Source organism: Rattus rattus, chromosome 1 (assembly GCF_011064425.1).
Source record: "Rattus rattus isolate New Zealand chromosome 1, Rrattus_CSIRO_v1, whole genome shotgun sequence".
In the NCBI taxonomy this organism is placed as follows: Eukaryota; Metazoa; Chordata; class Mammalia; order Rodentia; family Muridae; genus Rattus; species Rattus rattus.
Genome location: NC_046154.1, coordinates 78996562 through 79019656, shown reverse-complemented (window position 1 = coordinate 79019656; position 23095 = coordinate 78996562). Strand labels below are relative to the sequence as shown.

The window sequence follows — 23095 nt, the reverse complement described above, 5'->3', positions numbered from 1 at the left end:
TACAAGATGCTCCTGAACTATTGGGAGTTTGTTTGCATGTCCTTAATGTAGCTTGACTGATAGGTAAGGTGGCCTGCTCTATGGTTCAAATGAGTTAAAACTGATAGACACAGGCAGTCAGGACAAGGCTAAGACAACATTTAAGGGCAGCAACTTCTAGGGAACACTTTCATTCATTCATTCATTCATTTGTAAAATTTATTTTTTATTGGATTTTTTAAAAATTTACATTTCAAATGTTATTCCCTTTCCCAGTTTCCCAGACATAAGCCCCTTATCTCATTCCCCTCTACATCTAACCCCCCTTGCCGTCCCCCCCTCCCCCAGACATTCCCCTACATTGGGAGTCCAACACTGGCAGGACCAAGGGCTTCTCCTTCCATGGGTGCCCAACAAGGCCATCCTCTGCTACATATGCAGCTGGAACCATGGGTCAGTCCATGTATATAGTCTTTGGGTTGTGGTTTAGTCCCTGGGAGCTCTGGTTGGTTGGCATTGTTGTTCTTATAGGGTTGCAAGCCCCTTCAGCTCTTTCAGTCCTTTCTCTAATTCCTCCAATGGAGGTCTGTTCTCAGTTCAATGGTTTGCTGCTAGCAAGCTTAGGCTCCTGTCAGTGTGCACTTCTTAGCTTCATCATTCCTATCTAGTTTTGGTGGCTGTATATATATGGGCCATATGTGGGGCAGGGTCTGAATGGCCATTCCTTCAGTCTCTGCTCTAAAATTTGCCTACATATCCCCCCCTTTTTCTCCCTTTTAAGAAGGAGTGAAGCATCCACACTTTGTTCATCCTTATTCTTGAGCTTCATGTGGTCTGTTGATTGCATCTTGGGTAATTTGAGCTTTTGGGCTAATATCTACTTATCACTGAGTACATACCATGTATGTTTTTCTGTGATTGGATTACCTCACTCAGGTTGATATTTTCTAGTTCAATCCATTTGCCTATGAATTTCATGACGTCATTGTTTTTGATCTATACCATTATATAGATGTACCACATTTTCTGTATCCATTCCTCTATTGAAGGGCATCTGGGTTCTTTCCAGCTTCTGGCTATTATAAAATAGGCTGCTATGAACATAGTGGAGCATGTGTCTTTGTTGTATGTTGGATCAGCTTTTGGGTATATGCCCAGGAGAGGTATAGTTGGGTCCTCGGGTAGTGGAATGTCCAATTTTCTGAGGAACCTCTAGACTTATTTCCAGAGTGGTTTTACCAGTTTGCAATCCCACCAACAATGGAGGAGTTAGGGAACATTTTCAAAGCTCTGAATAAGAGTCCTCAGACCCTACAGTTCTACTAAATTCAACTAAAGACTTGCAGTTGGTCTTTTCTCTTTAATTAATAAAATCCCATTCCCTGACTTTGCTTACTGTGTAGTATGAATTACTCCAGATCAGTGTCTTACCTCAGTCATAACCATAAATTCACTCTTGAGTGGGATTACTGTTTGTCTTAATTGTCACATATGTTTAATATACACGCTACCAGCTTACTGGCAGGTCCAGACACCCATGTCTTTGGTAGATTTTAGTTGGGTGTACATATCTCTAGAGTATAGCAAGTGACAAACATCTTTTTATGTCTGAAGGTAAATAACGTCAGAGGGTCTAAACAGTACCTGAAAAATACATTAGTTAAGGTTTCAATGCATATAACTTTGCAATGAAATAGTTTCTTTGCTCTTAGAACACAATAAGAACTTTAAGTCTACATTGAGAAAGAACTCTTTCACATTATACATACAGTCATATAATTGCTCTTAAATTGTAGAATGTTTAAAGCGAATCACCTGACTCACATACCTCTGCAGCCCTACAGACTTTGTGTTCTTACGTGGGTCCCATCGTAGGATTCCCACATGTCACAGAGGGTGATGTGGTCTGAGTGTTTTGAGAGGAAAAAATAAATCTCTGATTTCTACAAAATAAATCCCCCAATTTATAGGCCTCACATGTTTTGAGGACTTTTTATATATTTTCTTATAATCTTTGGAAACATTTTCCTTTGTTTTAATTTTTTTATTGACTCTGAGAATTTTGTACAATGTGTTTTGATCATATTCATCCACTCCCTTGATTTCTTTCCGATCAGATTCATTTCTCCTATACCTGCCCAACATTGTGGCCTCTTTTTTTTTTTCTAGATATTTTATTTATCTACATTTCAAATATTATCCCCCTTTCCAGTTTCCCCTCCGGAAGCTCCCAATCAAGCCCCTCACCTCCTGCCTCAATGAGAGTGCTCCTCCACCCATCCATCTGCCCTGCCCTGTCCCACCTCCCTGCCCTGTTATACCCCTATACTGGGGCAAGCCTTCACAGTTTCAAGGGCCTCTCATTCTATTGATGCCCTGCAAGGTCATCGTCTGCTTCATTTGCAGGTGCAGACATGGGTCGCTCCATGTGTACTCTTTGGTTTGTGGTTTAGTCCCTGGGAGCTCTGGGTTATCTGGTTGCTTGATATTGTGTTCTTCCTCTGCGGTTGCAAAATCCTCAGCTACCTCACTCCTTTCTCTACCTTCTCCATGTGGGATAGATCCCCATGTGTGGCAGTCTTTGCTCTATACTTTGTCTCCATGTTTCCTCCTGTGAGTATTTCGTTCTCCCTTCTAAGAAGTACTGAACCATCTACACTTGTGCGTGCTTATCCATTCCTTTAAGGTCTTCCAATTTGATAGAATACAGATTTTTTTTAAAGCATGTCCTTACAATTCCATGAGTTTACTCCTATCTGTAATAATGTCTCCCACTTTATCTGCAGTTTTAATGTGGATTCTCTTCTTTTGGTTAATTTAGATATATATCTGGCTATATAACTTTTCTCTTATTTTATTATTTCTTGGTCTTTTTGTAGATAGCAGATCACTTTATAGTCTTCGCTGCCCTGGAACTCAGTACGTTGACCAGACTGGCCTCAATGTCAGAGAAATATGCCTACCTTTGTTTCTGTGTTAGAATTAAACACACATACCACCAAGCCTGGATTGTTAATATTTTCAAAGAACTACCTCTTTGCTTCTTTGTATTATTTTTCTTCATTTCTATGCCATGAATTTTAGCCTTGATTTTGAAAAAATATATTGTTATTTGTTCTGTTTTCTACAGGCTTTTGTTGCATCACTAAATTGTTAATTAGTGATCTCTAAATTTTTTCATGTATACTCTGCTATAAACTTTCCTGTTAGGCCTCCGTACCCCATTGATTTTGGTATTTTCATTCATGTATAGGAAGATTTTATAATTTTTTCTCTTGATTTTTGTTTTTCTTTGACCTAATTGTCATTCAGTAGTGTATTGTTTAGCTTCCTGGAGTTTGTGTACTTTCTATAATTCCTATTGGTGTTGATACCCAGCATTATCCCATTGTGGTCTACTAGAACTCTTGGTGCTATTTTACTCTTTTCATCTTTATTAAGACTTGCCTTGTTTTCTACCATGAAGTTAATTTTGGAGAACATTTTATGAGCTACTTAGTTTTTGGATGGAATGCTCTGTAGCTATTAGTTAGAACCATTTGAATCATATCAGAGAGTGGCAGAGTTTCTTTATTATGTTTTGATTACCTATCTACTGGTTCAAGTGAGGTATTGACGCCTTCCACAGTCAATGTGTTGGGAGTCAGTCTATGGTTTTTAGATCTAATGTTTTCTTTATGAAATTTGATGCCCTGTGTTTTGGTGTATGTAGACTTAGAATTGTAATATCCTGTTGGTGAGTTTTTCTTTTACTAAAAATCAACTGTTCCTCCTTATGCCTTCTCACTAGTTTTTATTTGAAGTCTATTTTTCTTGGAGATTAGAATAGCTATGCCTGCTCGTTTCTCAGTCCCATTTCTTTGGAATACCTTTTTCCATGCTTTTACCCTAAGGTGCTCTCTGTCATTGATGTTATTTTTGCTTTCTGGAGGAAGCAAAAATATGAATGTTGTTTTCTAATTCAGTCTGTTAGTCTGCGTGGTTTGTTGAAGAATTGAAACAGTATTCAGTTAAGGAGTGTCTGTTCCTGTCATTCCTGTTTTCTTGGACCTCATTATTATGTGTCCTGCTGTTCATTTTGTCCTATGACTTCTTGCATGTGTTTACCCTTTTCAGTTGAAGTAATCCTTTTAGTGTCTGTTGTAGGGCTTGTTTAGTAGTCATTGCTTTAGTTTATTTTTAACATAAAATGTTTTTATTTTTCCTTCAGTCTCCAATTACAACAATGAACATCTGTGCCTTTCCTACTTAGTCCTTAATGACAATAAAATGACCACTTTATTAATAATAAAAAGAAGTATGTGATGTGTCTTTAGTTGTAAACAACCAAATATGTCTGATGTGTCTTTCATTTAAATCACAATATTTTCAGGCAGCATTTATAGCTTCATTTGTCAAATATACATTTCTTTCAGTCAGACTGATAAACTCCCTGAGCATATTTTATTATTTGACACATATATCCTCTTGGTAGAAGTTAGCTTTCAGAATGAATCCCATTGGGGATTTTGCTTACAATTATCTTAGAGCCGAGGGACATGAAATAAAACAGCAGAAGACAGAAAACTTTCAGTAATATTTGTGGACCACTAGTATACCTGTAGATACAGTATCTAGCTCACTTAACAGATACCAATGCAAGAACATTCATGATTGGAAACAAATAGTTCTTGCAAGGTAACTGAAGCAGGATACAACCCACCTGCCCCAAGTGTCATGTCCCTTTCATCCCTTGCCTTTTCCGTGCTGCCTGACTGACATTCAGCTTTATTTATGACAGAGGTACTCCTTGGAGACTCAGTATTGTTGTTAGTAAAATAGATATATAGGGCTGGAGAGATGGCTCAGCGGTTAAGAGCACCCGACTGCTCTTCCAGAGGTCATGAGTTCAATTCCCAGCAACCACATGGTGGCTCACAACCATCTGTAAAGAGATCCAATGCCTTCTTCTGGTGTATCTGAAGATAGCTACAGTGTACTTATATATAATAAATGAATAAATCTTTTTAAAAAAATAGATATATAATTTAATATGTATAGATTTATAGTATAAATATAGTATCTATATATACATGTATGTGTATATATATGTGTACACACACACGCGCGCGCACACACACACACACACACACACACACACACACACACACACACACATATATATATATATATAATTTGCCACTTCATATGATCTCAGTGTGGGTTGGGGTGGTGGACATATAGTCCTACCCCCGGCTCAGTATCTATTGGTAATTAATAGCTGCTGTGATGGAGTAGTTTTCTTTAATGGTGTGACCCCTGGTAGATCAACCATACTTCAGTACAGTCTCCACACCCAACATAAGTTAAGCAACACAATTTTGACTTCATGGTGTTAAAAAGATCTCTAATGTTGAATGAATCAGAAAGCAGAATAGATCCAGAAAGATTTGTGGAGGAGGGTAAATGTGATTAAAAAATACATTTTTTTGAAATTCTCAAAGAATACATGAAAATATTATGTAAAAAGTCTGTCTAATTTAAAAGAGTAGACAGATCAAGTCATATCTATGCTGAAGCACTTTGGTAATTGCAGATTGCTACAAAAATGTTAGGTATAATGAATCCTAGCTGGTCTCTTCCTCTCAGGCAAAGTACTTTGTATTTATTATTTGAACTTTTGCCTTGACAATTCTTTGTCCAATAGCAAGTGTAAAGTGCTGACTGCCTTTTTGTTGTTGTTTTGTTTTCATGCTTCCCTTATGGGGTTCCTGCAACTTAATAATACAGGCTAAACTTTTAAGTGCTCCTTTACCTCATATTTCTTTCCTGAACACCCAATCAAGATAATAATCCATAAAACACAGGAACAAGAGTTCATCACTTGTTAAGTTTCAAATGTATTTATTTAGGCACTTGCCTTAAATGCCTTTCCATTAATTCCACAGAGCCGAAACTGTGTGAAGCTGGGCCCTCCTGCAGAGGGAGAAGTCATCCAAGTCAAATGGCCTGATGGTAAACTCTATGGAGCAAAGTATCTTGGATCAAATGTTGCGTACATGTATCAGGTGGGTGCTGCTCTCTCTGTGGTGCTTGATGAGATGGACAGGAGATACCAGAAGGAGATAACATAAGTGTACTATGGGTGAAAAAGACACATGAATTTTGTGCTTTTCCTTTTATTTTGTGAGAGAGGCAAAATGTCAATGTCTAGCAGCCTGGGTTTCAACTTACAATTTAGTTGCCTGAGAATATCTAACAATTGGTAAATGGTAGTTCAGTATATGGTTCAACTGCTAGATAGTAGGCCATTTTCCTTGTGTTTTCTAGATATATTTATTTATTTATTAGATATAAGTATACTGTAGCTGTCTTCAGACACACCAGAAGAGGGCATCAGATCCCATTATAGATGGTTGTGGTTACTGGGATTTGAACTCAGGACTTCTAGAAGAACAGTCAACACTCTTAATAACTGAGCCATTGCTCCAGCCCTCCCCTGTGTTTTTATTATGAAAGTTGGTTTATCTCACCTTAAGCCAGAACATGGAGCTTGGATTATTATAGCTCAGCAGTAGAGCACTTACTTTGCATGTGCAAGGCCCAGAAGTATAGGAATCAGACAGACAGACAGACAGATGGACGGACGGACGGACAGACTGATGGATGGATGGATATTTGTATGTACGTATGGATATAACATTCATTTGTCAAGTTGATACAGTGTTATATATTACTTTTGTATTAACTTTGTGATGGATGTTCAACCAGCAGCCCCTTACTTGATTTCCTTGGGTAGAGAAGCATAATCCAGGCATCTCAGATAAAACTAAGTCAGTAGAGGAACATTGATATATGTTGTAAGGAACTTACAGTTGTCATCCACTCAAGTTTAAAGAAATAGTTGTTTAGGAAAAGGTAAAATTATCAAGTGTATATCCTGTTCTCTAGGGAATTCTATATGATAACTAAACAGGAATTTTATATTTTTATCTGAATTAAGGTTGAGTTCAACTCAGAAAATGGAAACAACATGCAGTACACGTGCATTTCTATTCCTCACTGAAGCAACAGATTTGTAACAAATCAACATTCTAGTATAAATGGTATAGTAAAACAGGGAAAACAGAAGATTCAGCTGCAAAACAGCTTAAGAATAATAAGACACTGGTTTGCGAAAAGGAACTTAACCAACTGCCAAGGGCTTAAAAGGAAGAATACATTACAAGATAGGGTACCAGAAATTAGAACAAAATGTAATTAAAGATGCTCAAAGAAGTCTAGAAAAAATGAGAACACTTTTTCATGGTCTAGGAAATCCCACAGGAGTTGGTATTCTGGCGAGTTTTTGGTCATGTTGATAAGAACTAGAGTTATCAGGGAAGAAGATCCTCAATTCAGAAAATGTTTCCATGAGACTGGGTTGTAGGCAATCTAGGGCACATCTTTTTAATTAGTGGTTGGTGGATGGGAGCCTAGCTTATTGTGTGTGTGCCATTCCTCTGCAGATAGACTTGTATAAGAAAACAGGCTAAGGAAACCAGTAAGTAGTGATTCTCCAATTCTTCATGGTCCCTGTTTTAGTTCCTGCCTTGAGGTTCTGCCCTGACTTCCTTCACTAATGGACTGTAGTGCGGAAGTGAAATGAAATAAAATCTTGCCTTCCCAAGTTGTTTTGATTTCAGCATATGCATTTTAGGGTTATGTATAATGGGGTAAGTACCACAGCATCTTTGCAGCAGATTGAGCATAATTAAGTAAACCTCTGGATAATACTGAAGATTCCTTGAGAAAGTATTAATATAGCATTCAAAAACAAAGTATCATTTTAAAAAGAGCAATAGTGAGGTTGGGGATTTAGCTCAGTGGTAGAGCGCTTGCCTAGGAAGCGCAAGGCCCTGGGTTTGGTCCCCTGCTCCGAAAAAAAAAAAAAAAAAAAAAAAAATAAAAAATAAATAAAAAAAAAAAAAAAATAAAAAGAGCAATAGTGAAGCTATGTAACAAAGCTCATTGCTATATAAAAGTATCACATATGAAAATGCAGGCTAATTAGTACTCACTGTGTTAGCCCAGGAACATAAAATTGCAGCCATAAATATGGAGTTAGTGAAAGTTAAAGCTGGTATTAAAAGTATCTCTTTAATTACAAGTAGTATAAAATTCCTCATTAAACCAAGTGCCCTTTGAGACTGCTTTGTGCTTTCTGTCTTTTAGCTTCACATAGAATAAACCAGATATTCATTAAAGTGCAAAGATATAAATATCAGGCACACAGTAATATGCTAAATCTGTGTATGTTTGTGTGTGTCTATGAATGTATGGGTCTGTGTGCATGTTGTGTATGTTTGTGGTTATGTGTATCTGTGTTTATGTGGATTGATGTGGCTCTTTGTGTTCATATTTGTATCTGTATATGTTTATGTATATATGTGGCTATATGTATCTGTGTATATTTGTGTATGTAAGTTTGAGAGCATCTCTGTATATGTGTGTCTGTAGTATGTGTGTGTGCTTATGTCTGTTTATGTGATTGTATGTGTATGTGAGTATATGTTTGTGTGTTTGTATATATATATATTTTCTTCTCACAATAGTTCTGCAAAATAGGATTTATTAACTCCTAGTGTTCAAATAAGGAAACGAGATACCTCGGTGAACAAATTTTAACTATTTTAAGGGGAAGAACATATTTTGTCATAGTTTATAAGAGCGTACAACTGATAGAAACAAGAGTCGGTTACTCTTTTCTCTGTCCCAGTGAGAGGAAACAGCTGTCCATGCTTGTAGTAAAGTTTGCCTGTTTTGAGACTTAGAAAAACTAAGACAGCCAGTATTGTTTTAGCAAAGTTGTCTTCTTTTAAAGTTTCCAAATGACATAAAACAAAAGAAAGTAGTCACAGATAGTTAAAGCTATGTTATCAAATGTATAAATGAGAAGACACCTTGCCTACTTTGATACTAAGGGAGCCATCTTGAAAGTAAAAAAGGCCAGGATGAACCTTATTTTTATTCTCAGCCTTCTAGGCAGTAGCAACAAAGTATTTTTGTGACCACAGCCTGATTAGACCTGTTGTAAAGCTTCATCTTACTTTAGTAGTACATGGATGTAAATGAAAACAAAAACATGTATAATGTGTGCTTTCATCTATTTTTTTGATGTCAAAGAACCATTGCATGATTTGACTCATCTTTGGACTTTTGAAGTACCACTATATTCTATTAAAAGTGAAAAATACAGAAAGTCAAAATAGCTGGAGGTTCTAAATCCTCAGAGACTTAAGAGTTGCAACATATCAAATGTCTACTTATCCCACCAATTTTGTTTTCTTCTTAAAAAAAAACAAAACAAAACAAAAAACTGTTGTTGGAATGATTCTTGAGTTCCCACTATCCAGGCCTCAGCTAGGCCAGGATCATGGACTTTCTCTAAGTTTCCTAAGGTCTACAAAAAATTTCAGGATTAGTTGTCGTTATTTTACTAACATAAGAAAGTTGAATATGTCTTTCTTTTAAAAGATACTGTGCTTTCACACACTTGTGACATTTACCTGCTGTGAACTAGAGGTCTATTTGAATTTGGAAAAATAGTAATAATTATGAAAGCTTTTTATGGTATATTAAAGAGATGACTGAGGCTATGCTAGCTCTGGGTTCTGTGACTGAAGTTCTGCAACAGGATCTGTTACTCTGATTCTTTACCAATACCCTGGAATGACTAGTTTGAAAGATACATAAAATGTATAGGCACTGGCTAGATGAGCAATCACTGGAGAACATAAGAAGCCAGTAAACCTGACTTAGCTCATCTGCAGGTACAAGTATTCTCAAACAATAAATCTACAGATAAAAGTAAAATCAGCTGGGATTTGACAGGAACACACAATGGCAAATTATACTAGTGCTTCTGTTTTAGAACCCTATAGAATATAAGTAAAGTACATAATTTTCTTTTACTGCAGGGGGTTGCTAATAATTTTTTTCCTGTTAACTATAGTCAGGCTCCTCCCAGAGGAATATAAACCTAATCAAATAAAAGCTCACCAAGAAGACTTACATGAAACAAACAGAAAGAGGGAAAGAGAGGGGAAGTAAAGAAAGACTAGAGGACACATTCATCTCAGCAGATGTACAAAATGCAATAATATCAAAATAAGCCACTCTGACATCTCAATAGTATATTAACATTAAAAGCCATTGCAACCCATCAATATCAAAACCCATAGGTAATGGCATAGCTGAAATGCTAGAATAGATTTCAGGGTCTTACCTATGCAAACACTCAGTGGCTGAACAGAGAACTTAAGAAAAGCAGTTCCAGACCTAGAGATGAAACTTAATAAAATGGGAAAAAGTGAGCAGTTGGGGAAAAAAAAGCTCAAGGAAAAAGTCAAAGAGAAATGCAAGAAATGAGTGAGCAAATCTATGTTACCTGCTCCTCTTTTCTCCCAGGAGGCTATTCACCACCAACCTGAGAGTACAAAGGGAGCAGAGACCAAGAGCAGGGTTCAGATGGCAGTGAATATAGTAAAATGACCTCCAGAGACTATAATGAAATAGGTTTAGTTTATTATTTCAAGAGTAGGGTATATGAGGGCTTTCTTTATGGATATGAATGGAAAGGCCTAATTGATCGTGGCATAAAGCAAACAGGAAAGACTGATTGGTTATAATACAGCACCTAATTATCATGCAGGCAGGAAGCCAGAGGAGGATGTGCATGCTTAGGTATGTAATCTTGTGGAGAGCTCTGTACAAGGTCACTTTCAGATAACACCAGCCACTTGTGTACAGGAACACTCTCCAGTCAGAGGCAGATAGGGAACCCCCTCCCCCCAAGAACGTCCCCCATTTTTGTGCCAAGTTCAGAAAGCCATCATCATGGTGGATTGCTACCTTAATACAGGTTCCTCAACACAAAACACAATACAATGTACTGTGTACATAATCCACAGACAAAACCAAGTGAAAGAATGAATATCAAGAATAGAAGACAAAATTGGAACAATATGAAATTAAGTCCTGTGTAAAATAAAAGAAACAAAGAAAAGAAAAGAACATTGTCCTGACATTATAATCCTGACATATTTGTTACTCAAGAGCCCTGGAATGTGTTCACAGGGTCATACCTAAGACTCCCGCAGAGAGAAGAGCAAACTGAAATAAAAATCTAAAGGCCTTTGAATCATGCCAAGAAATTTCCGAGAGATATATTATAGTCAAGATGTCAAAAATACAAAATAGATTGTAAAAGATTAAAGAGAAGAACATTACATATTCATCATAAGAAAAATTTACCAAGAGGAGAAAAGTAATTATAAATATCATCCAGCGAGATCCTATAAGCAGCTGCTCAGCTCACTCTCAAACCTTCAACTTCCCCTCACTGCCTTCACTCCAGGTGTGACCATGTCCATCAGTGCGACTCAGAAATCCTACAAGATGTGCACCTCCAGTCCCTGGACCTTTAGCAGCCATTCATACATGAGTGCAACTAACAGTGTCAAAATCATTGGCCAGAGGGCAACTCTGGAGGCTGCATTGCTGATGCTGAGCAATGTGAGGAGGTGGCCATTAAGGATGCCAGTGCCAAGTTGGGTGAGCTAGAGGCTGCCCTACAAAGAGCTCAGCAATGTATAGCCAGGCAGGTTTAAGAGCACCAAGAACTGATGAACGGCAAGCTGGCACTTGACATTAAGATCACCACTTAACTACAAGCTGCTAGAGGGCAGGAGAACAGGCTAGAGTCTGAGATGCAACACTGCGTATCCATATGAAGATCACTCAGGAGTAATGAGCTCAGCTTATGACACACTCACTAGCTCTGGTTTTAGCTGTAGAATGAGCTCCCTCCCAGCTGGGCTCCAGCTCTGCCCAGGGGTCTGGTTTGTTTATTCACACCCAAGCTGTGCTCATGAATAAGATTGAGACCGATAATGAAAGCTGGGTTTGGTATCTTTCCCAATGAATGGCCACTGAAGTTTCTGCCAGCCTGTGTACCAACAGCTACTCAGGGCTCACAGCGGAGACAGCTAATATGGCAGAATAGGGGGAACAAGAGACCCACCTGATCGAGGATCAACCCTAACCCTCTGGCCAACCTTGGGAGGAATGTCCTATCTGGGATAGCTTCTGGCCCTTGCCTTCCACTCAAACCCAACTTAATTGTATTTTCCAAAATAAAGCCTCAACTAGCTCTTAAAAAAATAGCATCCAGCTATCGCCCTGTAATTTACAGCAACAGCCTCCTGTAAAAATACTCTGTTATGATAATGGCACAAATGTTAGGGGAGTAACTGAATACTTTTAAATTGGACTTAAGACCTGCTCTATGAGATAGAACCCATATCAAAAACCTGAGACTAGATATTCCATGAGCCTAGGGAAAAGACTGTTACTCCTAGCCTACCAAAGGAACATAGTAATGAAATGACTTCTTATAACATATAGCTATACCCATCAAGCAGAGCATGGATCATCCTCATCAGAGCAACAACTTCTTGCACTGTATGACAACTCAGAGATGCACACCTGGACAATGTACAGAGCGTGTGCAACTGTAGTGCTCGGGACAAGTGTTTCAACTCTGAGGAAGAAGTGGTGTTTTTTTGTTTATATTAGTAATCTTCCCAGATAAAAACCTTTAAGTTTTCATAGAGCACTAACTCTTAACTTTCTATTTTTAAATTGCCTTTTAAAGTTAGCACACAAGTAATGGATTTTATTATGCCATTCATGGAGATATTCCAATTCACTTTGTTCTTCCACTCTGCTCCTCCATCCCTGGCTTCCATTTTTACAACTCAGATAACTCCCTTCTGGTTTTACATTGCTGTGGATTCCATTGCCCTTTCTCCCCGATTCCCTTAACATATCATCTTTACCTGTTAAGGTTCCCTTTCAACATATCAACTCTCAGACACCAGACATAAATAAAAAATTAAATCTACATATGAAAGACAATATCTAATATGTGTCTTTGGGGGGCGGGGTCTGAGTTTCTTTGCTTAACAGAATAATGTCCAGTTTCATCCATTCTTCTGGAAATGACATAATTCTATTTTGTTCATGATGAATAAATTCGTTATATGCTTGCCTCATTTTCTTTGTTTACTGGTGGATATATGTAGTGTGGTTCCATTTCCCTGATAATTTGAATAAATATAGAAATAAACATCGATGTGCAAATATCTCGGAGATATGTTGACTTAGTCCTTCAGAGATGCACCACAAAATGGTATACATAGATTATATCGTAGTTCTGTTTCTACTTTTTTTTTTTTTTTTCTTTTCTTTTTTTCGGAGCTGGGGACCGAACCCAGGCCTTGTGCTTGCTAGGCAAGCGCTCTACCACTGAGCTAAATCCCCAACCCCCTGTTTCTACTTTTGTAAGGAGCCTCTATACTGATTTCCACAGGGGCTGTACTAGTGTAGAGCTCTACCTGTAGTGTATAAGGTCTATATACCCATCAAGCAGAGCATTCCCCTGCTTTCTCCACATCCTCCTAGCATCTGTTGTTCTTTGTTTATTTGATAATAGGATAATAGCCATTCTAACTGTAGCAAGAATTTCAGACCAGTTTTAATTTGCATTTTCCTGATAGCTCAGAATATTGAACAATTTTTCAAGCATTTATTGTACATTTGTATTTCTTCTGAGGGTAATCTATTCATTTTATTAGCCCATTTACTAATGATTTGGGCTTTTTTTTTTTTTTTTTTAACTTGGTTTGGTATCTGTTGTTTTTCAATGTTTGTAGTTCTTTAGGTGTTCTGGATATTGCTGTCTGATGTACAGTTCTCAAATACCTTTTCTAATTTCTATAGGATGTTTTTCTTCAAATAATTTCTGTTTATAAGACATGAGCCCATCTTAATGCAGGATTTGCCACTTTTCAGATAAATTTATCTGATCAGCCCTCATTTTTCTTAGTTTGTTTTGAGGTTTTAAAGATTTCATAGCTCATATTTTGTCTGCCCAGTTCAACAATCTTGCTGTTTCTCAGCTTGCTGTGATCTTAGTCGGGTAAGAAAATGATCTTCTAATAACCCTGACTTTGGCTCATTTTCTCTGCTGGCAGTCCTTTATTTCCCTGCTTCCTACTGCGCTCCCCCATAGTTATTTGGAACTCTGTAAAAAATGGTCAGTACTTGTTTGGTTTTATACATATCACAATGCCTTTTGTTTCTTTAGGTTGAATTTGAAGATGGATCCCAGATAGCAATGAAGAGAGAAGACATATACACCTTAGATGAAGAGTTACCCAAGAGAGTAAAGGCTCGTTTTGTAAGTGCCAATGACAAATGCTACGTACAGACCCATTCCCGTTAACTCCTCATTCTCTCTCTTTTTTTTTTTTTTTTTTTTTTTTTTTGGAGCTGGGTACCGAACCCAGGGCCTTGCGCATGCTAGTCAAGCACTCTACCACTGAGCTAAATCCCCAACCCAACTCCTCATTCTCTATGCTTTCCCAAGCCTAAAACAACCTTGGCTTCTGGTTAATTTCGAAGAAAGCCATACTAACTTTTCCCTTGTTGTAACCTGATGAATGCAAGTCTCCAACATGAAACAGGAAAATGATTGTGTACATAGTTTACTTCTAATGAGATCAAATGGCAGTACTTTGTATTAAAATTTATTGACACACAGTCATAGTTACTAAATCTGTCCTCTATATAAAACTCTGGGGGTAAAGAAATATAATATTAAGGTGTTTACTCTCTGTTAGTGAAAATTACATTAAAAGAAAAAATTCAACAATAGATTAAAGAGGTAGCATTAGACAATGGTCTCTAGTAATCTTATGTATTGATGAGGTTCTGTGTAACACATTCACTGATGTTTGTGTCTAAGCTCTCACTTTCATAAAAACATAACAAAGCCAGATTATTGGTAGTGGGAATAATAAAAGAGTTATAAGTATACATGTGTATGTACATATATTTTTTGCCAAGTCCAGTGCATGCCACTAAATGATAAATAAATATGGGTGGCCTAAACTTAAATTATTTTTAAATGTAATTCATAATAATGTAGGTTTCATACTATTGTATTATAAAGTATTTAGCTGAATTAAAATTAAGTCTGGTTTATTCATTTGGAGTCATAGCATCTCTCTGAAATAACAAATTTCAACAGAGAAATTAATTTTCTGAATAAAGTTGAATTTTTTTCATACAGAGACAGAGTTATGATACATTAGTCATTTTTGAAAACCAAGGGCTTAAGTTGTGAATTAAATGTCAGTTTCTCTGTTGTCAGGTGAGATCCTGACTGCAGGGAACCCATTCCCTCTCAGCTTCACTTTCAGAGGAAGGACTTTAAAAGTAAGGAGAGGACAAGATACAGTGTCAGTGCTGCTGTTCACCCACTGAAATGTAGGGTACTTAGGAGACCTGTATGCACTCTTGAGAACATTCTAGTTAAAAAAGAAAATGATAATACCTGTGAGCAAAGAGAAAATTAAATGCACCAATTACAGAAACAAATGTTCCTGAAACCTGGGTAACTTGTCAGTAGGTTTTACGATCTTGAAACCTAGAACTAGAGGATGGCACTACTGTTCCATACCAGTCTTACAGAGAACCTGGGTTTGGTTTTCTACACTCACATCCACATGGTAACTCACAAGTATTGATGACTCCAGAATCCAGTGTATCCAACCTCTAAGGGCAAACACTCATACACGTAAACTAACAATAACTATTTTTTTAAACAGTAAAGTCTCTCAAGAAAACCTGAAATTGTTTAGAGATGGCTGCCCCTCTGTATATATCCTTATCTTCCATTGGCTCACCTCTACTCTCCCTGTTTTGTTTTGATGTTTTTAACTTTTATTAGCCCCTAAACATTTGGATAGGGAATACATTAGGAAGCCTTCTGAATGTCTCTTAGTTTTCTGATATGTATAGCTGGTGTGTGCATACTAAATTGATTCTTAGAAATTTCACATTCATGTTTTTTATAAGTTCACTTTCTTCTCTAAACAGATAAAATCTCTTTATTCCATAGTAGAAATGGTCTTGATTCTATGATGCCTTCTTGGCTATTTTTTTTGAACAAGTCTTCTGAGTGTCATTTTGTGATGTGTATTAATTCTCAATATGTTCTTCCCCTCTGAGTTTTTTTTTTGTTTTATTTCTGTTTTGAAACAGATCCACATGTGAGCTAGGCTGGACTTTAATTAACTAAGAGGCCGAGGATTTCTTTGAGTTCCTGGTCTTCCTCATGCCCTTCCTACATGCCAGGATGATGAGCATTTGCCACATGCCCAACTTCTCTGAGAGTACTTTAACTTTAATAAAACAGTCAAGTAAAATACACTGAATGCAGTCCAGTATACCCAGCAGCTAAGGCCAGTAAAAAATAGTATCTTGGAGCTACAGCCCTTGCCACTTTTATTACTAGATCAAGGACTGCTACACTCTTCAGTCAGTAACTTGCCTTCAGGTAGGTTGTCTCGTACTCTTCCAGTTGGAGAGTCAAATCTAATTGAATACTCATTAATAGATAGTTTATACTTAGAAAACTTTTTGGTTTGAGGAAGATTGATAAACAACATTTATCATCAAAATTTCATGTTTTAGTGACTTTGCCTCCCTCAGATTATTCTGGCTTGGGGAGAAATGTTTTAAGAGAGCCAACCAACTGCGTAATGACTGTGCTGGGCTCTTTTGTACTCTTTTAAGAAATAGCCCCATTACCTTTTATTGTCTCATAGAGTAACCATGGCAACCATTGCATAATTAACTAGAGCTGCTGGTAAATTGACTTTACTATTGTGTTTAAGAGGCTGACTTCTGCTATTTCCACACAGTAACAACACTTTCATGGATGTTTTATTCCTTCCTTTGGTAACTTTAGCACTTAAAAAAGTGAAATATAAGTCAGAGGAGGTGCTTTCTAAGAGTTACTGAAACAAAATGTTTCTTCCTGATGACAGAAAGATCCAGCCAACTCACAATTCTAAATTTCCTGCCCAAATGAAATAAGGCACTCTCTTGGGAAACCATAGATTAGCCTCATGAGCTGGTAGGCAGAAAATATATGCATCTGCCAACTTGAAATCTTTCCAAATTTCAAGCTTCCTTCTGTCTGTTCCCTTCCCTCTCTTCCTCACAATGGACCATGTGTTTTCAACTCCTAAAAGAGTAACAGTTTATCTACTCTGTTATCAACCTCAGGTATTCTAGTCCTTGCTATTGTTAGAATTCATACCTCTTTCCAGTGGAGAACATATTGTAGATTACAAAATAGCCTAGGAAATCAGGAATGAAATTTGGTGTTTTAGTGTAGACTCTAGGTTTATTTTTACCTGAGTATCTCAGCATAGTTTATACTTTTCACTAATCACTTACTGAAGAGTTTCTGAGGTCCACACCTGTTCTTTAGTGTTGGGACATACAACATTTAGTTTATAGTTCCTAATATCTTTTACCTTAAGAAACACCCAATGGGAAGAACATTGATTATCCCTGCATTCATGCTCAGGGCTCAGGAAACTCCAGCTTTACTGTGGAAGAGACTCTTCCATGGAAGAAAAACTATCCCAGACAGAAAACTGATATGTGGCTCATAATATAAAATCTAATCTTCTGAAAGAAGGAAGTAGGATGTGCTAGGTTGTAAAACTCCGGCCTTGGGAATGTTCAGATATTCTTGGAGGCAGGTAGAAGATAATATTAGAGATAGATACATCTCTTTAATTATTTAATTAGTAGCCCTCTTTAATTATTTAATTAGTGTGTTTCTAGAGAGCTCTTTTTTTTTTCTAGGTGTTAAATGTGAGATAGAGTGGGACTGCTGCTGCATTTGTTGTAGTGGTTCAAATGGAGAAGGTAGAGAACCTACATCAGGATCATGGCTATTTCAAGTCTATGGAGGGCTCCAGGAAGGATGGGAATAATAAGAGGGATCCACAGTACCATTAAAGTTTTGATAAATAATTATACAGATGAGCGTGGTATTGGCATTTAAGAAATTTAAGATGGGCAGCCATGGAGGAAGTCTTTTAGTTTCATTTTATACAGAATAATTTGGAGTACATCTGAATCAGATTATCTAATGTACTTATTGGGCAGGGGTACATGCAGGTCTTGATGTAAGAGATCTATGCTAGAGTGAGAAATCCAGTCATCATCCCGTACAGGTATTGATGCCAAGAATATGGATCAAAGGCCCCAAAGTTGAACAGATAGTTAAGACAGTGAAGTCTGAACCATCAAAAATGAGCAAGCAGGTAGCCAGTGAAATAGTTAATCAACACAGAACTGCTATAAGACTTGGGAACTAGAGATTTAACCACACTAGCTTCAAGGAAGTGGAGAAAGGCTGAAGGAACAAAGAATTAAGAATAACTGCTGACACTCCCCTCCATCCCCCAAAAGACAGGCTCGTTGGGGTAGAAGCCAAGTGGACATAGTGACTAAGCAAGTGTTAAAGTAAAATTTGCAGCTACCATTCTAAAAGGACGTGACTATGACTCAAGAACATAGATTTATGGTAACTAAAATTTCATATTCTTATATAGAAGCTATTTCACGAGACTTTATAGTTTTTAGGACAAAGTAAGTACCTCAGTGAGTTTAATGTACATTAGCGGTCACTATAACACGATGGGGAAAGTTTGCTATAGGCCCAAGATGCTATCTGATGACACCATTGGCTTTGGGATTGTTGGGAGTCAGTGTTCTGTTAATGGATTCCAAAAAGTTTTTTATCTGTGAGTCACATCATGTTACTTGCTACACAGAAATGGGAAGGCATAGATGGCTATTCTGAGGGGCTAGAACTATTGATGAGCTATTATTAGGTCTAGATCATTTTAATCTCACCACAGTACTTCCTCACATTCTAGTCAATTAGTTTCTAATGACAACACTTCTTTTTTTGGAGTTTTTATTTACAGCAGACTCAATATGAGAAGAGTTTAATTTTGTTTTTATTTGGGGAAGCTCCCTCAATCAGGATAAAGAAATTGGGACTAAATTGAGCCACACATCTCTGCCATATGGCATGGGTAAGAACTAGCTAATGAGGAGGAGTAAGCTTGGTGGTAGGTTCCTTCTACCCTGTGATAGATCCCCAGCCTCTCTTCCCTACCCCTCTGTGTCTAGTGTTTCTTTACTCAATATATTCCTGCATTTAGTCCACAGCCTCCGACATGCGATTTGAAGACACATTTTATGGAGCAGATGTAATCCAAGGGGAGAGAAAGAGGCAAAGAGTGCTGAGCTCCAGGCTCAAGAATGAGTATGTGGATGATCCTGTGTATCGTACTTTCCTGAAGAGTTCTTTCCAGAAGAAATGTCAGAAGAGACAGTAGTTGCTAACATGCAACAGCCACGGTGCAGCTCAGACCAGAAGAGGGAAGACAAAGGGACAGCCTTGGGGTATGCACTGGGACCCGTGGATGGGTGCTTCTGTGGTATTGGTAATAAATCAGGCTTCTAGGATTTGATTACCAAGCAACCAAGAAGAGACCTATTACTTGCTTCTGTAATCTGATCATCCCTCAGTCATTTGTTTGACCCCAAAGAATATTACTACGTGAAAGGAAATAGCAGTGAATGGCCCACTAGATAAAACTCCTGCCTGAAAAGAGGTTGTTCCCTCTCTTTGGCTCAGGTCCCTCCTCAGGGAACATATATGGAGGCTCCTTTGCCCCAACTCCTTCAGTGGAAGCCTCATCACCCTAGAGGTAGGGTGATAATTTATATATTTTCCACAGCCAGGGAAAGATTCTCACTCATATTTGTTTTAAGTGGCAGTTTTTATAAAACATTTTTAAAACACAAATGGCATGTATGGTAATGGGATTTACCTGTGTGCTATCTCTATCCCCTTGTACAGAACTTTTCCATTTTTTTATATTATTACTTTTGATTGTGTCTGAAAACTGAGTTGACCTTTATAAGAGGAAATTTTTTGCTCTTGAAGAGGAATTCATATGAAGTATATGGGAATTTTATATATTTACAGAGGAAAAATCTTGGCCTGATATTTTGAACACTTCATAATTCCTGTTCAGAATAGATATTTATAAAATATATATTTCTTTCATTATGTGTTTGTAAAAATTAGAGTTTAAAGAAATATACTTAATGCATACTTTTAAACTAATGTAACATGATTTTTCTTTCCAAAGCAGCCTGGAAATGTATTAGTATTTAAAAATTAAAATCTGTTTTCTCCTGTGCTGTCTTCTGTCTTTGCTCATTTGTTCAAGTTTAAGCCAGTAGATAATGAGCTCTCGGGAAGGTGTGGTGGTGCATACCCTAGTCTCATTATTTGGGAGATCGTTGCCTGTCAATTTTCTCTAAATTAAAATACCCCCGCCCCCAAAGGAGGGGCTGCTCATGAAACTTCGGAGGTAAACAGAAGTCTGCTTTTGCATGTCTGTAAAAGCAGAAACTGGGAAGGTTTTCAAAGGCCCCTTACTAGCTTGGCAAGTAGACTTTGACCAACCAAGATACAAAGGAGAGCACCATACATTTACTAATGCAGTGGGAGGGGTTGCCTCAGCAGGCCCATGCTGAGGCATCCTTCGCCCCCACTCCCTCACGCCCCCACAGGTACCAGTCATAGGACCATGGGTCTACTATAGAATGAAGTTTATTTGGGGGCATAGAGGGATGAGAAGGGAGTGTGGGAAAGGGAACAAAGGGACAGAAAGAGAGGAGAGAAAGAAGGGAAGAGACCTACAGGAACACATGAAGAGGGGCAGAGAGGATTGAAGGGAACAAACTCCTTTTATAGCAAGCCAGACCCCTACCTGGCTATTGCTAGTTAACTGTTGGGCAGAGCCTACAAGAATTGCTAACAGAGTATCACAGGACTACCTACGTGCAAGCTGTGCAGAGTTTCAGGTTCGAAATGTTTCGATTATAAAGCTGCTTTTGAGTCATCTCTCTTTTAAATAACCCTCACCTATACTGTTCTTAAAAAACTCCACAAAACTCATTGGATAGCCAAGTCCTATACATTGGTCTATTGTGGATTCCCTTTCTTGGATGGTGCTCGCATGTATGTGTGCATATGATATGTATATGTGTACATGATGGAGATGGATATGGTATAAGAAATGTGTGTGCCTGTTGCATCTTCCCAGGAAAAGTCTTATCACACAATAGGCTGAGGCAGGACTATTCCTGTCTAGTCGATAGGGAAAACTTAGTCTCCAAAATTCAAAAGCAGAGAAAAACAGTTATTGGGGAACACTTAACACATTTTGTGGCCCATGCTTTTAGGTCCTCCTTTTATAGCTGAATACCTTCATGACGGTGTCACTGAAAAGAAAGTATCAGCACATTTCCAGCGCTAGCTAAGATGTTGCCCCAACTTCTAGAACTTTAATTGTCTGAGTCCCTTCAATATGGAGTGAACTTTCATAGTCTCAGTTACATCCTTCATTTTACAAATGAGTGAAAGACAAATGAGGAAAGGAAAGATGATCCCAAAGCACACAGAATAAATGAGTATTCATTTTCATTCACCTGCGGCAATGGCAACATTTAGTTTGCCGATAGCTTTTGAAGTTGGCTGACTTATGCTGGGTTTAACTCACAACTGCTTCAAGTGGCTCTCTATGAGCTATCCTGGGTATAGTCTCAAAATAACTATAGAGACAAGCGAGCAGGTGGGCCCAGATGAAGTTCATTTCAGTCCCCATGTGAGGAGTCTCCATGAAATCTCCCATATGCTATGTGAGGAGTCACCCAAAATCATGGATTGACTGGACATTTCAACCATTTCAGGGCAAAGGGTACAGTGTCTTCTGTTACTGGGGAGAGAGAGTGAAGTACGTGACAGCCACAATTCAAACAGTTCTCATTTTCTGGAGTGACTCATGGGATGACCTCAAAGCTAGAGAAAGCACACAAACCTAATTTCACATTTCATTCAACCTTTTCTGCTGGTATTATGGATTTATTTTATAAAGTTATCAGGCTTGAATTTTCTGTCTTTTGGGTTTTAAATGGAAATGAACTTTCACAATAGTGTAAGACATTAAGAGGAGTTAATCTAATTAGGATCATTTGTTGTGTACAAGTTTTCCTGACAGCAAAATTTCAGATTGACTGCCACAGTGGGAAAATGTGCAAATTCTTGCATGATCTCAAATATAGTTTTCTCTTTTGGTCTCATTTAAATAATGTTTCTATAAGCCAGAACAGCCTTTGCAAAGTCCTGGGCACAGATAAGACTTGTGTTCACTGTATTCTTCATAAACTAGCTATTGGCTCTCTCACTAGACAGAACATTAAAACTTTTCCCTTACTGTCTGACACTTTAATTGTAATTTTAATTCCTGTGTATTGCACTAAGTGCATGTTCAGTGTGTGCATGTAGCACAAAATCAGTTAAAGTCCTCCTACTGATTTATAAATTGCTTAGCTGTGACAATTCTAATGTAACACTAATTGCAAGTCATTTTTCTACAGGTTAAGAGCTTAGTAAAACTGGTTGGCATATTTCACAATATTTAATTCTTTATGTGTGCTTGAAATGAGAGCAGCATGATCATTGTCAGTTGAATTTTTGTTTTTAATTCATCTAGAGAGAAATCGAGACAAAACATCTGTTGAAATACCACTTGACTCCTCAGAATATGTTATTAATTCCCACTAGTTATAGACACAGCACAAAATCTTGTAAGAGAAAGTAGGCAGGATGCAAGTGCTACTTTTAGATTTTACTTAGGAAAAGGAGTCTGAAGTGAAACAGCCTCCATTTTGGATATGTCAGCTGCCCCATTAACTCAAAGATAATCCTGTTTCTTTCTTCAGAGACTTAAAGCTCTTTTCATACAAAGTCTTTAACTTGCTTACTTAGACTTACACCAGATATTTTATATTATTTGTAGCTATCATGAAGGGTGTTGTTTCTCTGATTTCTTTCTCAGCCCATTTATCATTTGTATAAAGGAGGGCTACTGATTTTAGTCTTTTTTTTTTTAGGTAAGTTTGTATCTAGCCACTTTGCTGAAGGTGTTTATCTGTTGTAAGATCCCTCCGGTAGATTTTTGGGGGTCACTTATGTATACTATCATTTCATCCGCAAATATCAATACTTTGACTACTTCCTTTCCAATTTGAATCCACTGGATTTCCTTTAGTTGTTTACTGTTCTAGCTAGAAC

The 23095-nt window shown here is 37.6% G+C and overlaps 1 protein-coding gene across 5 annotated transcripts in view; it reads left to right on the top strand.

Moving 5' to 3' along the window:
- Positions 1–20154, top strand: part of Kdm4c (lysine demethylase 4C) — a 181863-nt gene extending 161709 nt beyond the window's left edge. For 4 of the 5 annotated variants that reach the window (XM_032902651.1, XM_032902645.1, XM_032902657.1 and 1 more), the window contains 3 exons: positions 5907–6026; positions 14150–14242; positions 19104–20154. In XM_032902651.1, coding sequence (XP_032758542.1) covers positions 5907–6026; positions 14150–14242; positions 19104–19280 — 390 coding nt within the window. In that variant the 3' untranslated portion in view covers positions 19281–20154. Of the gene's footprint in view, positions 1–5906; positions 6027–14149; positions 14286–14403; positions 15080–19103 lie in introns of those variants that run through there. The other variant, XM_032902640.1, reaches the window with a different exon arrangement.
- Positions 20155–23095: the final 2941 nt, after the last annotated feature.